Genomic DNA, 14375 nt, shown 5'->3' on the forward strand with positions numbered 1-14375 from the left:
ACCTGCTTCCCGACGGTGACGACGTGATGTCGCGCAATGATTTTTTTCAAGCGCTTTCTTTTATTTTTATTTTTTTTTTATTTTCTCTTTTTTTGCCTTTGTTATATTTCCTCGTTTTAGGGGGGGGCGATTATCTGGGGTTTACAAAGTTGATTTAGGCAAGAGAGTATCGGATACCCCAAATATGCATGAGCGAGAGGATACGATTACATGGGCTGTGTAAACGAAGGCATGTAATACTTGATCTCGAAATAGCGACAGCGCTGATTAGTGGATTTTATCAATTGCACGCACATGATTGTTTACAGTTTGTCCAGGATGGGTTGTGGAATAGCGGAGTGATGCTTTTGCTGCCACCACCGCCAGCCACCTACTTCATCGCAATCAGTATGACGACTTTGGTCATTCATGTTCAAAGGCTGTCCCATCCATCCATCCATCCATAAGAGAGGCTGTGCAGAGATTGTCGACGGGAGAAACAGAAAGAGGCAGCCTGTCTGTCACGCGGTGAAGAGGCGGCTGCCGCGCTCTCGAGGATCGTCACTCGCGCTGCGTGTCTTCATCTCCTGATGTCCACTGGTGCTGTTGTGACGTCTTGTACGAGGTCACCTGATGAAAGCTACGATGCGGCCTCGAGAGGTTCCAACAATCACAGCATGTCCCAAATAGCTATTCACGTTGGCTATCAGGATAGTAGTATTTGATAGGAATGATGTGCTCCGTCCGCCGCGTTTAATTAGCTAGGAGGGACGGGATCGGCAGTGGGAGGGAGGGGCTGGCTGGGTTTGGTCCGTTCGTGGGTGGTTGAAACGGACTGACAGGTTGATGACGGATGGGTGTGATTCTCCACTGGGGTTCGGACGGGAATGACGTCGTTTTTGTGCTTTGGGGTGTTGTATGTGGTATTGACGCCCGGCGGGAGATAATGGCGGTCTGGGAATCGATGCATGTGTTTGGCAACACGTGCAACATGTAAATCGGCGGAGACGAGCACTTGGGAGATTCGGTACTGTTGTATGCGGGCTAACTAGCCGGCGGGGGGGGGAGGTGGATGGCGTGAGAGTTGTGAAGACAGATTTAGCATCTGTTCGAGGTCTGACATCAAGGAGAAGGTTTCTGTTGTGGTTGGCCACCGGTGCAGAATCCGACAGCTCTAGACGCGCGCACGTACAAACAGACCACGTCGTGCTGAACTCATTCACTGTGATAAACCCCGAGAAGAATATGGCGTTTAGAATGGCTTTTGGATCATAAAGGTCTAGGTGATTTATAGTAACGAGATCAAAGATTGGTCAAGCTTTCCTCTGGCACTACCATACAATCTATATTTATCAGGTTGTAAACGCCGCAAACAGAGTTTGGGAGTTTTGGTTGAATTTTGAACCTGTTTTTTTATTATAGCCCTGTTGGCTGTACAAGGCGAGCGTTGCCAGTGTTTACAAACAAGGCGGCAACCCCTAGTAGTTCCCAGCCCTCAGGTAGTTTTGATAAAATTGTCATGGCAAAAGCCAATGCGTCTAGCGTTGTGCCTGATATGAGGATACTATTCCAAGGATGGGTCCTCATATACTAAACGTTGTTGCGCGAGGCATAAACTCAGTTTCCCACCAATGGCATCACCTTTGAGGAAACCCGTCCAAGTGACCTCATCTCATGTAAGGCAAGCTTGGCGGCCACGCTGCGATCGACACGAACCAAACCAGACTAAAGGGGTTCCATCCATGAGAAGCCATGGGCTGAGTTTGGCGCTCCACCGCACGGCTTCCCAGGCAAAACTAATGATATTAACCTTTGCTTTGGCCTCAGGGCAACAGAGTGCCGCTTCCAATGATAAACATTGACCTCCTGTCCCCCGTAACCAAGCATCTCCATATCAGCTGCAAAGTTCAGAGCGCTCGCAGTGGTTCTCCGTCGTGGGGGTGGCGGCCGTGGCCGAGAACAGCTTGGCAACTGCCGGAGACGATTAGACGAGTCAAGTCACCTTTTGGGGCCAGTTGACGTTGCGAGTAAGTCCAGTACTCTTCCTAACGCCATCGTAACATACTAGTCTCAGGGGCAACAACCTGCCGGTACGGGTTCGGCTTCTCTCAAATTCGCAAGGACTCGGTGCTCCGCCGTATCAGCAGGCAATAATAGATGCTCCTATAGTATCTAACTTGTTAGTGACCATGAACCGATATTTGCCAGGACCGTCACCAGGGGCTGCTCTCAAAAACACAAGCCAACTGCTTTTGGTCGGTTCCTGAAAAGCCGTCACGCCAAAAGGCTAAAACGCATCCTGCCTCCAGCCCACAGCCTAGCACCTTGCTCCATACCGAGTACGAAGCGCTTTGGAGCTCCCAAGGGCCATGCATGAAGCAGAGTCAGAGGCATTGTTGTCGGCGTGGGGCCATTCGTCATACCACCGGCAGAAAGGTGACGGGCACAGGATCAAGTCAGCCCATTCCGCCATCTGGCGAATCAAACAGGTTAAGCTGGGTTAACACGGCTTGGCGGCAAGTGACGTAGGCGGCTGCCAAACGGACCATTTGGGCTCGTCTCCGAAGGGCCTTTGCAGTGCCTCCCTCCCCACATCTGATGGGTGGAGATTCAGACCGATATTTTCGGTTGTGCAGGCGCCAATGGCCCAACTTTGTCCTGAAAGCTGGAAACGAAATTTGCACTGGACCCTTTTCATGTCACTTCAGGGCGAGAGACGGAAAGCTGAAACGTGGTGTAGATCTGGCGAGCAAGCCACCCTGCCACCGTCTGGGGTATCGCTCTGCAGTCATTATCACATCGGGCCAGCCGTTCATACGGAGTACATGCTCCATACACAATGACCAGCCAAATGCCGACATCACCGGGACCAGGGAGCAGGGAGCAGAAAGGAGGGCGGAGGGCGGAGGGTGGCCTGGACACGACGGCTCGTGCCATCCCAAGGCCCGGGGATGGTTGGAATGCTCTCTGTTAACTGTGAGGTTTTCTGACGCAAAGACAAGGTGCAATTGGGTCTAGAACAAAGATCCAGCCCTTCTAGACTTGCGGTGGTGATGAATCGCCAGCCTTCCAGCACGACGAGGAGCCGCCTTGTTGCCAATCAGCGATGATTCTCAGTCGTGCTCGGTACCGACGGATTTGGTGATGCTGCAGACGCCTGGTGTTGTGTGGGCGGTTGGCGAAAGGCAGCACAAAACTCAGACTCCAAGTCCACCACAAGCTAGCAGTTGCCTCTGGCGGCTGGAGCAATGAACCACATATCAGTTTTGCGCATGGAAATGGTCATCAGGACATTAGCAGAAGCATAGCACGTATGCTCCATGTTTTTGGTCCGTGAGACTTGATGTTGCAGTTGAATAAGAGCCCCCCCATCCGTTCCATGGCCATGCATTAACGGCCCGCTGCACGCTTCGGGGTTAACTGACAAGGGAGCCTGGTACTTGGTACGAGTAGTAGTGGTAGTCAGAATCCGTGAGAAATCACTAATACGTACATACTGTGGTTGCCTTTCTGTTGATGGAATGATGATAGCGATTTGGCTTGGCCGTTGATACCGTACAGCGGGTAATACGGGATGTCCAGGAGCGTGATATGGTGGGTGGATTTGTTGATAGGCAGTAACTTGGATCTCCCTCTTCCTCCCAATCCCGGGGATCAGAACAAGGTCGTCCGTCTTGGGATATACCGAGCAGGCGCGGTTAATATCAAACCTCTAACCATAAGGCCAGCGCGCAGTGATATATTGATGGCACGACGCTGCTTGCGCAAATTCATGTTTCCAGCGGTGGGAGCAGCCAAATGGCCGTGAACTCATCACCTTGCCCGATAGCACAACAGCTAATAGAACATGGTGGACTAGACCCCTTTGCCTCTTGACGCGGTGCCGCGTCGTGTCTCCAGCAAAACTCCACAATTCAACGCCCACCGCCATGCGAAGTCAGTCTGGTTAGCCAATGTTTGCCGGTGCACTGGCTGCGGCGCTAGCTGGGTAATATCAACAAACAGGTCGACAGCAGCGGGCAGAGGGAGGGAGACCAGCTTGGATCAACGGCGTACGGCAACAGCAGAGAAACACCAACATCGAGGTGGCAGGCTGAGGCGAACGGAAAATTAGGAGTGGTGATGCCACCTTTTCCATCTCGGCTAACATGCTAAGTGACGGCCACTGCAGCGCAAGTGACAGGATGCGCGCCAAATTTTCTTGAAGCCGATTCATCCTGGATGATGCAATACTCCGTGTTCCGTATACTATATTGTAGGCTTTGTACGGAGTACATGTTGGAGTCCAGGCACCAGACTCCATGACCCTGTCAGGGAGGGCACGGCACGGCAGAGCAGAGCATACACATGCGCATCTATTCGCCGAATTTGATGGCGTCGAACAGGACATTGGAGGGCATGTGACGCCAACTGACCTCTCGGGTGGGCTCAAAGGTCTGAAGCAACCCTGAAGAGCAGTTGAGGCTTCGGGAGGCTTCGAATCGGAGGAGGGCCTTGCGAGGTGTCCTCTCACAGAGTAAGTTGCAGACTGGAGCATGGAGTCGGTAGCTACTTGGTTGCGCACCTGGGTAGTCTAGACATGTCCAGAGGAGTACTCGGCATGTACCCAGGCAAGCACGGAGTAAAGAGGCATCGGTACGGGGTACGGAGTGGTTATTAGATGGAGTGTCGGCTGAGTGTTGTCTGGTACGAAACACCCGTACAGATGAGACTTGATAGCGCCCAAGTGTCTGAATCCAGGTGTTGTCAACTGGTGGTTGTCCAACTTTAACCAGCAGGAAGGGAAGGAGCCGATGGCGCATCAGTCGGTGTGTGGCCAATACCGTCGACGGTTCAATGCTGGCTGGCCCTGGTTGTCATCCACGATCCCTTGCGGCCTTGGCCTTTCAACCACGCCAACTTGGCCATGAGATTGATGAATTGAGCACTTGGTCTCTGACGCTCCCTCTCCGCAAATGCAATGGCCACTTCCCACACTGCTCCGTACAATGCTCCGACTCTGTGCGTACAATACATACATACTCCGTACATACATATGTACATATTCGAAGACGTTCCGCATCACTTGTTCCTCACGGGGTCTCGCCCAGACCACAAATCCACGAGTCCACAAGTCCACCACACTTGACGCCCACACGCCCACACGCCCACTAGGCCAGCAGGGGCTGGCGCTAAGTCGCGCACAGAGAAACAGAGAAGGCCGATTCATCAGTTCGTATTTGGCCCTCGGCGGTCTCTGGTCGCCGACAGACACATGGTTCATTCCGTCCCCACGCCATGGCTTTTCGAGGCTCCCCTACAAGGCAGTTGGACGAGGGGGGCATCCCTGTCCATTTGCCAAATCTGCGTTTTTGCGGTTCTGTCATGACCCAAAAGAGCTGTGGCCTGGGCTACGCCGCTACGGCGCCCGACAGCAAACCCATGTGCTTGGTCAGCCTCTAAAACAAGTCGCCATGTACGGTCGACTGCTGCCCAGGAATTTTCAGCAGCATGGTTGGAGAGCAATGTATGGCTTGACGAAGTACTCCATGCCGGCGATGATACACGAGACTGTCCGCCTGTTGATGTCGAGGACCAGTTCCCAAGCAGGGAAAACCCGGAAGGAAATGTACAAAGAACAACAGGTGCACATGAGAGTGCCAACTGCAAGGCATCACGCCGAATTCCTGTACTACAACCTCCATCCAAGAATCGCACGTCTGCCAGGTCCCTATGGAGCCAAGTGTCCCCGCTGACGATGTAAGGAGAGGGAGTACGGAGTGCACCACACCGAGTTCAGTCGACCGTTTTGCCCTCGCGGGGAATGCAACCAAGATACGCGTGGCTGCACAGCACAGCACAGCACATCAGACGTTCGGGCCAAGGAAACGTTGGCATAATAAATGCATAGCGACCATCGGGTTGGGACGGGATACCGCATCGTGACTGGCGGTAATGATGTGTCTGGTGGCGGGCTGGCGATTGCGGTCGTTGGACTTGGAAGCATTGTTGGCTTGCAAGCTGCGGCGTTGCAAAGATTGAGGCCGAGGGGCCAAGAGAAGTCGTCTAGGTCATTCATTCATCAATGCCCAGTATCGTATCGTCAACCATCAACCGTCAACCGTCACCCTCCCTTTGGGGCGTGCTGGTGACCAGCAAGTAGTACTAGTCGTAGTCGCGGCAGTCAGAGGAATGGCCTCTGGTGCATGTAACACCAGGCCCCTGCTCATGCTCACATCACATCAGAGTCAGGGTCGGGGTCAGGGTCAGGGTCGACCTGAATTTGCGTCCAGTCCGGAGGAACTAACCTATAACCTAGCGTGGTATAGGGTCTGGCCCAGTGTCTGTTCACCTGTCCGCCTGCCGCCTGCCCGCCCTGATGGCAGACTCGACTCCATATTCTGGAAGTCCCTTCAGCCGGCGCCTCCACCCGCCCACGGTCCAATGTTCATTCCCTCTCTCCTGTTCCTTCGAACATCCTGGCGTGCAATCAATCCCACACCTTTTTTTCTGATCGATTCTTATCCCTCCTCTCGCTTCGTTCACGCCTTTGGTGACCGGCTTGTCGAGCGCGGCATCAGGTCAGATTCGAGTTTGCTTGCCTTCTCTGGCCTCCCGGCCTTCCTTTTGCATCTGCATCTTGCATTGACGACGTCGGTCTCGCTCTGTCGCGCTGCGCCGCCCAACAACCTTGTGTCGACTCGAGTAGAGGAGAGTGTGTGAGAAAGGGAGTCCTCGTTCTCGACTGACCAAACAAAAACTCTCCTTCGACCATTGTGAATGATGCTGGCCTGCCAGCGGATAATCTGATATTCAGCCCTTGGACCTTTGTCGAGTCGAGCTACCGAATAGCCCTCCCTGCGGTTCCTGTTTTCCTCTCTTTTTTTTCTTGCGTCTTCCTTTCTTGGCCAGCCATCTGCTGTTCGGGACGCAGTTAGCTCTGTTGTCTCGCTGCGACGCGACTGTCGCCGCTTCTCTTTGAATCAAGCCGCCTCGATAATCGGTGCCCAATCCATCGCCCGACTGCCCGCACCGCAGTCACATCAACTCGGCCGACATGGTCGACGACTCCATGTTGGTGGCGGTAGCTGAGGTCGTGTCCTCTCTTGCCGCCGACCCCAGGCCGTCTTCTTCTTTATCTTCCAGTATCGGGTCCCGAGTCACCCTTCCTGGCCCTGAAACCGCCGCCAAACGAGCTCTAGAGATCGAACTCCAAAAACTATCCCTTCGAGTGGGACAGCTGGAGAACAGAGCAAGTGCATCGGCCACGGCCGTATTTCCCGAAACGCCAAATGAAGTCAACGACTCCATCTTTGGTGACGACGCAGGCTCATCGCCCGCGGGCAACCGAGGGGCAATTTCAAACAAGTCGAAATTGGCCCATGCGCATCAAGGTAGCTTGGATTGTCCGAAACTTTTGCCTCGCCAGCTGACCAAGGAAGCCCTGGAAGGACTGCGAGACCATGTGGACGACCAGTCCAAGCTCCTCGATAACCAACGACAGGAGCTGGCTGGCGTCAACGCCCAACTTCTCGAACAAAAGGAGCTGCAAGAACGGGCTCTCGCCATGCTTGAGCAAGAGCGTGTGGCTACACTTGAGCGGGAGCTCTGGAAACACCAAAAAGCCAACGAGGCTTTCCAAAAGGCCCTGCGAGAAATTGGTGAAATCGTCACCGCCGTCGCCCGTGGTGACTTGACCATGAAGGTCCGCATGAATACAGTCGAAATGGACCCCGAAATTACAACCTTCAAGCGAACCATTAATGCAATGATGGATCAGCTGCAAATCTTTGCCAGCGAAGTATCTCGGGTCGCCCGTGAAGTCGGTACGGAAGGTTTACTTGGAGGTCAGGCCCGTATCGGCGGTGTCGACGGAACATGGAAGGAGTTGACAGATAATGGTAAATTTCCCGACCTCCTTTTTACACCTATCTACATGTATCTTGTCTGGTCTTTGTCCCTTTGTGACTAACACAATTTCTCTCTGTTGATTAGTAAACGTAATGGCTCAAAACCTCACCGATCAAGGTATGCTAGGTCATCTTTCTTTTGTTGGGCTGGGCATGGGGAAATAGCCCCATGTGCTAGAATCAGTGTTGTCGAAAACTAACATGAGGATCATGCAGTGCGTGAAATCGCTTCCGTCACGACAGCTGTCGCACACGGCGACTTGACCAAGAAGATTGAACGACCAGCCAGAGGTGAAATTCTTCAACTTCAGCAAACCATTAACACCATGGTGGATCAGCTGCGAACTTTTGCTTCTGAAGTTACCCGAGTCGCCAGAGACGTCGGGACTGAAGGTATTCTGGGTGGTCAAGCCGATGTTGGGGGTGTGCAGGGCATGTGGAATGATTTGACTGTCAACGTCAATGCCATGGCCAACAATTTGACGACTCAAGTGCGAGACATTATTAAGGTCACCACAGCTGTCGCAAAGGGAGATCTCACCCAGAAGGTGCAGGCCGACTGCAGGGGCGAAATCTTTGAACTCAAGTCTACGATCAACTCAATGGTGGACCAACTCTCTCAATTCGCCAGGGAAGTCACCAAAATTGCGCGAGAAGTCGGTACTGAGGGCCGCCTCGGTGGACAAGCCACTGTACATGATGTTGAAGGAACCTGGAGAGATCTGACGGAGAATGTAAATGGCATGGCCATGAACTTGACAACGCAAGTGCGAGAGATTGCAAAAGTCACCACCGCCGTTGCCAAGGGCGACCTGACCAAGAAAATCGGCGTCGAGGTCAAGGGTGAAATTCTGGAACTAAAGAATACTATTAATCAAATGGTAGATCGTCTGGGCACATTTGCCGTGGAGGTAAGCAAGGTGGCGCGAGAAGTCGGCACGGATGGCACGCTAGGTGGCCAGGCACAAGTCGCCAATGTTGAGGGTAAATGGAAAGATCTCACCGAAAATGTCAACACAATGGCTTCAAACCTGACGGTTCAGGTGAGAAGTATATCTGCTGTCACACAGGCTATTGCGAACGGAGACATGAGTCAAACGATTGACGTGCAAGCCAGTGGGGAAATACAAGTATTAAAAGAAACCATTAACAACATGGTGTCACGACTGTCAAGTTTCTGTTACGAGGTGCAACGAGTCGCCAAGGACGTTGGTGTTGATGGAAAGATGGGTGCTCAAGCTGACGTTGCTGGCCTGAACGGACGATGGAAGGAAATCACCACGGACGTGAACACAATGGCTAGTAACTTGACCACCCAAGTGCGAGCCTTCTCCGATATCACGAATTTAGCGACTGACGGAGACTTTACCAAACTCGTCGACGTCGAAGCGTCTGGCGAAATGGACGAGCTGAAGCGGAAGATCAATCAAATGATTTCAAACCTGCGAGACAGTATTCAGAGAAACACGCAGGCAAGAGAGGCTGCCGAATTGGCCAACAAAACCAAATCTGAATTTTTGGCAAACATGTCTCATGAAATTCGAACGCCCATGAATGGTATTATCGGCATGACTCAACTGACGCTCGACACCGACTTGACGCAGTACCAACGCGAGATGCTCAATATCGTCAACAACCTTGCCAACAGTCTATTGACGATTATCGACGACATCTTGGATCTTTCCAAGATCGAGGCTAGGAGAATGGTGGTTGAAGAGATCCCGTATACGTTGCGAGGAACTGTTTTCAATGCCCTCAAGACTCTGGCCGTCAAGGCAAATGAGAAGTTTTTGGACCTTACCTACAAGGTGGACAGTTCCGTTCCTGACCATGTGATCGGAGACTCGTTCCGTCTTAGGCAGATTATTCTCAACCTTGTGGGCAACGCCATTAAGTTTACAGAGCATGGCGAAGTAAGTCTCACTATCAAAGAGAGGGTGAATCAGCACGAGGTAGGCATGGGAGAGTATGCAATCGAGTTTGTCGTGGAAGATACCGGTATTGGCATAGCCAAGGACAAACTCAATCTCATTTTCGATACATTCCAGCAAGCCGATGGTTCCATGACTCGCAAGTTTGGTGGCACAGGTCTCGGCTTATCCATCTCAAAACGTCTGGTTAACCTCATGGGAGGTGACCTCTGGGTGCTCAGTGAGGCTGGCAAGGGCAGCCAGTTTCATTTTACGTGCAAAGTCAGACTCGCTGCCGACGATACGGAAGGCACCCTTAAACAGCTCAAGCCTTATCGTGGTCACCAGGTTCTGTTTGTCGATAAGGCCCAGTCAGGCTCTGGTGCAGATATCAAGGACATGTTGGAGCAAATTGGGCTGCACCCTGTTGTGGTTGATTCCGAGAAGAGCTCTGCTCTCACCAGGCTCAAGGCGGGCGGCGCATTGCCATATGATGCCATACTTGTCGACTCAATCGACACAGCGAGAAGACTGAGAGCAGTAGATGACTTCAAGTACCTGCCGATCGTTCTCTTGGCACCTATCGTCCATGTCAGTCTGAAATCATGCCTCGATCTAGGTATCACCTCGTACATGACAACACCATGCACGCTGGTCGATCTCGGTAACGGCATGGTACCCGCGCTCGAGAACAGAGCAACCCCATCGTTGGCTGATAATACCAAGTCGTTGGAGATTTTACTCGCCGAGGACAACACTGTGAATCAGCGACTAGCCGTCAAGATTTTAGAGAAATACCATCATGTGGTTACTGTCGTGGGTAATGGGTGGGAGGCTGTCGAAGCTGTCAAGGAGAAGAAGTTTGACGTCATCCTGATGGATGTTCAAATGCCTATCATGGTACGTTGACTGACTTTATTTCCTGGTTTTTTCTTTCCTGCGCCTTGACTTGTCATTATCTTGAAACAAGCTTTGCTAACATAGTGCTCACAGGGGGGATTCGAAGCTACTGGCAAGATCCGAGACTACGAACGTGGTATGGGCACACACAGAACTCCAATCATTGCCTTGACAGCGCACGCCATGATGGGTGATCGTGAGAAGTGTATCCAGGCTCAGATGGACGAGTATCTCTCCAAACCACTACAACAAAATCACCTGATCCAAACTATTCTCAAGTGCGCCACGCTAGGAGGGCCATTATTGGAGAAGAATAGGGAGAGAGAGCTTGCAATTCAGGCCGATGCAAAGTCGAGAAACAGTAAAACAGGGGAACAAGGGTTGCTTCGTCCGGGACTAGAGAACCGGTCCATGACCACGCGAGAACCAGTGGCAAACAAAGAAGGAGAGAGTCCTTCCATCATGTCCACAGAAGAGGACGGCCCCTGGGCTAGGCAGCGACGTGATCTTTCTGACATGCGTAGCATCTCAGGTTAGTTGTGTGTTTTGGTCGCGGTAAAGGCCTTACCACGCTAATTCTGCCAAAAGACTATTGATCTTTGATGTGCGTATGTATTATATCACCATGTCGCCTGGGTGACGTTCCTCTGGGCCACTTTATTATGACTCCTTTCATTGTCTGCATTAGCACCCTCAATTTTATACATGAGCGCGAAAAGCAACAGAAGCCGCTGCATGATTTTGCTGGGACTGGAAAGATGAAAAGAATACTTGCTTAATGCTTCTGATGCTATTTTATCATCTGTACTTTACATTACGGTGTTTTGGGGATGGGGTCCTCTGTCATTGGTCTTTTCTCTTTTTTTTTTTTTTCTTCCTACTCATATGAGATTTTGTTACAATCGTCTCGAATTGGGTTTTTGTTTTGGAAATGCCTCATGTGGTCCGCCGAGGGTATTACTTCACTTGGCTGCCTCGTGGTTGTTGTTTTTCTGATGGAAAACGCTCACTGCTGAAGGGCATCACGTAAAGAAGGGAGCGTTTACTTCAAAATCCTCCTTCCTTTTTCTACGTCACATATTCCCTTTCTTGTTGTTGAGAGAAATTGAAGAAGTGGTGGGGGGGTGGCATAGCGAACCATGAGTTTTGTTATATTGTTTTGTACCTTTTTGGTCCCGCGGAGTCTGAGTGAGCAGGCTGGTTTTTTTATTTTCCAGCCGAGAGAGACGATGGGTTTTCTCTATTATCATATTACTACATGGCGGAGAGGTGTGGGGATCTATACTTAGCGAATATCGAAAGAATACTGAAAGTAGCGCGTGAAGCGCCTTGTCCCGCTCACATTTTGAACGATGAACACGGCGAGTAATTGGAGCAACCATCATAAAGAGGCCTTGAGGCCTGTAAGATGGCTCTTGCTGGCGGTGATTTACTATAAGTTCTATGTATGTATGTCACCTCTACGTATATCATCAAGGACGCCCCAACGCCGAACATGCAAAGCATCCCGCCTCGTCTTCCTCGTGGCTTCTCCAATCCGAGGCCAGGAAGTGCTACTTGCCACTCTCTCCGTCACCCTGTGCCTTGCCCTCGGCACCACTGGCCTTCTCCTCCAACGCCGCCAGCATGGCATCGAGCTTGGACTCGAGATTAGTCAGGTTCGCCTCCAGAGCCGTGGCGGCCTGTTCGCCCCTGCGGCGACGGTTAGTACGGAGGGGGGGGATATCGGACTGGGACAGGTTCTGAGGCCTACTTTACCAGTTCGCGGTATGCCTGGTCCTGGTTAGCAATCGGTTCGATGAGCGACTGAACATACGACGGAAGGGGGGAAAGCGGCGGGTTGATATACCTGAGCGAGATCTGCGGGTTCGCGGTCGCTCCCCTTGCTGGGGGTCTGTTCCTCTGCTGGGGACATTTCGGAAATTTCTTGAGGAGTGATGAATGAGAGCGCACGCGTTTAATTTTTGAGTTGATGCCCTTAGTTACCGGGGTGGGTATGTATTGTTGGCTTTGTTTTGCCTTGAGATGCTCTTGGGTCAACGATCTGTAGATGAGTGGGATTTGAATATGGTCCTCTCACGTGACGTGACTGTTGAGCAGTGGCTCGGATGATTATGGGATTGGGGGACATTGTTCGCAAGGAGTTTTATGGCGGTTTACGTGGACCATCCAAGATTGTTTTCTTGATGAACTGGGAGGTACTCTGAGTATTGATACCTGTCTAGAAATTGGTGCTTTATGTTGATGGGTAACTTGACTTGAGGTGTAGGTTAGCCCGTACCCAGTGATATGTACTATCCGAGTTGAAAGCAGAACTTGTATCTCGCAACAACGCATTGGTTTCTCTAATGTGTGCTGTGAAAGGATATATCGAATCCTCGAGCTAGTCGATGGGCTAGTCTGTCGGTCAGGGCCGTCGTGTGAGGCCGCACATACGGAGTCGTCCACATCTCCATGTTGTTGGCCCGCTTCGTGGAATGCGGCCGGATGATACCTCACTTCCGGAATAAACTCCGGACATGCATATCCGGGGTTCAGTATAAGCAAGACAGAACAAATGTCTGCGCCACGCTGGACCTGATCTACTGTAATCTCCGTGCCGAAGCCATCCGTCCTCTCTGCGTAGGTATTTGCAACGGCTCGATAGGGTCCAACCTGCAGATCATAGCACATGCCACGGCAACATGTTGTTTATGACTGGTAACTTTTCGATGCGTTGACGTTGAAGCTGTTCGCCCATCCCAGCCTACCCTGCACCGGCGCCGGCTAATTACACGCAATATTGCACCACGGCGTCCCGGGCTCCAATACGACGGCCAAACACTACCTACCGAGTATTGACTCGTTAAGCGACGGGCTGCAGGTGAGTTGGAGACAATAGTCACGATAAACGTGACTAGGTACGGAGTGATTGGCGGTGGTTTGTCGGTCGGGCGCGCCCGCGGCCGCCTGAATATGCTCAGAATACTACAGTAACAACACATTCCCCAATGCCCAATCCCCCAGGTTTCAGAGGTTTCAGGCAGAAGAAAATTCTATTGCATGTGCGCATCCGTACTCGGTGCGTATGTCTGTATTGCAGGCCGTGCACTCTGATGCGGGCAGATCCAGTAGCCGCAAAAAGAAACCAAAATCAGGCCATTCCCCCTCCTCGGGAACCAACTAAAATCCAGCCCCATGCAAGACGTTAGACCTGTCGACGTACGGAGACGGAGCAAGTGTGGAAGTGTGGTAGAATAGTATGTTACGGAGTACATGGGCTCTGGGGCCTGGCAAAGCGGCAGTTCAACGCCAAGATTCCCCCAGGAACAGAAGACGTACTATTCGAATAGTATTGCAATTTTCCTGTGCCGAGTCAAGGTACCGCGCCAGTCACCAGGGCATCCATCTCTAACGCAACGCCCCTGACGCCCCCCGCCCACGGGTCTAGAATCCTCGTTGTTGCTGGGATTGCATGGCCAGCGTGTTGTACAATATAGTGGCTCCGACGACCATGCCTCACCTAGAGCAGCACGTAAGGAGTAGTCAGGACCTTGGGTTGGGAATGAGTCCTTGGAGCGTCGAAAGCCCGGGGGGGCCAACCGAATATTTGGCAGTCGAATAATAGGACACACTGAAAAGGCGTGTTCAACGTGACAGGGAAAAGTCGCTGCCAAGTCTTGAATCTGGGTTCCTCGCGGGGCCGGCGGAAAAAATC

At 51.9% G+C, this 14375-nt stretch overlaps 2 protein-coding genes across 2 annotated transcripts; one reads left to right on the top strand and one right to left on the bottom strand.

Moving 5' to 3' along the window:
- Window positions 1–7015: 7015 nt before the first annotated feature.
- NIK1 (Histidine protein kinase) lies at window positions 7016–11215 on the top strand (the record flags this gene model as incomplete). Its single annotated transcript, XM_014693825.1, has 4 exons — window positions 7016–7859; window positions 7954–7986; window positions 8085–10678; window positions 10772–11215. 4 exons carry the CDS (start codon window positions 7016–7018, stop codon window positions 11213–11215), a joined length of 3915 nt encoding a protein of 1304 aa, XP_014549311.1.
- A 1016-nt stretch (window positions 11216–12231) lies between these two features.
- Window positions 12232–12593, bottom strand: G6M90_00g012120 (uncharacterized protein; the record flags this gene model as incomplete). Its single annotated transcript, XM_066129724.1, has 3 exons — window positions 12232–12370; window positions 12432–12451; window positions 12528–12593. The coding sequence occupies 3 exons, from the start codon at window positions 12591–12593 to the stop codon at window positions 12232–12234; spliced, it is 225 nt and encodes a 74-aa protein (XP_065985998.1).
- Between the last annotated feature and the right edge of the window lie 1782 nt (window positions 12594–14375).

Source organism: Metarhizium brunneum, chromosome 1 (assembly GCF_013426205.1).
Source record: "Metarhizium brunneum chromosome 1, complete sequence".
Lineage (NCBI taxonomy): Eukaryota > Fungi > Ascomycota > Sordariomycetes > Hypocreales > Clavicipitaceae > Metarhizium > Metarhizium brunneum.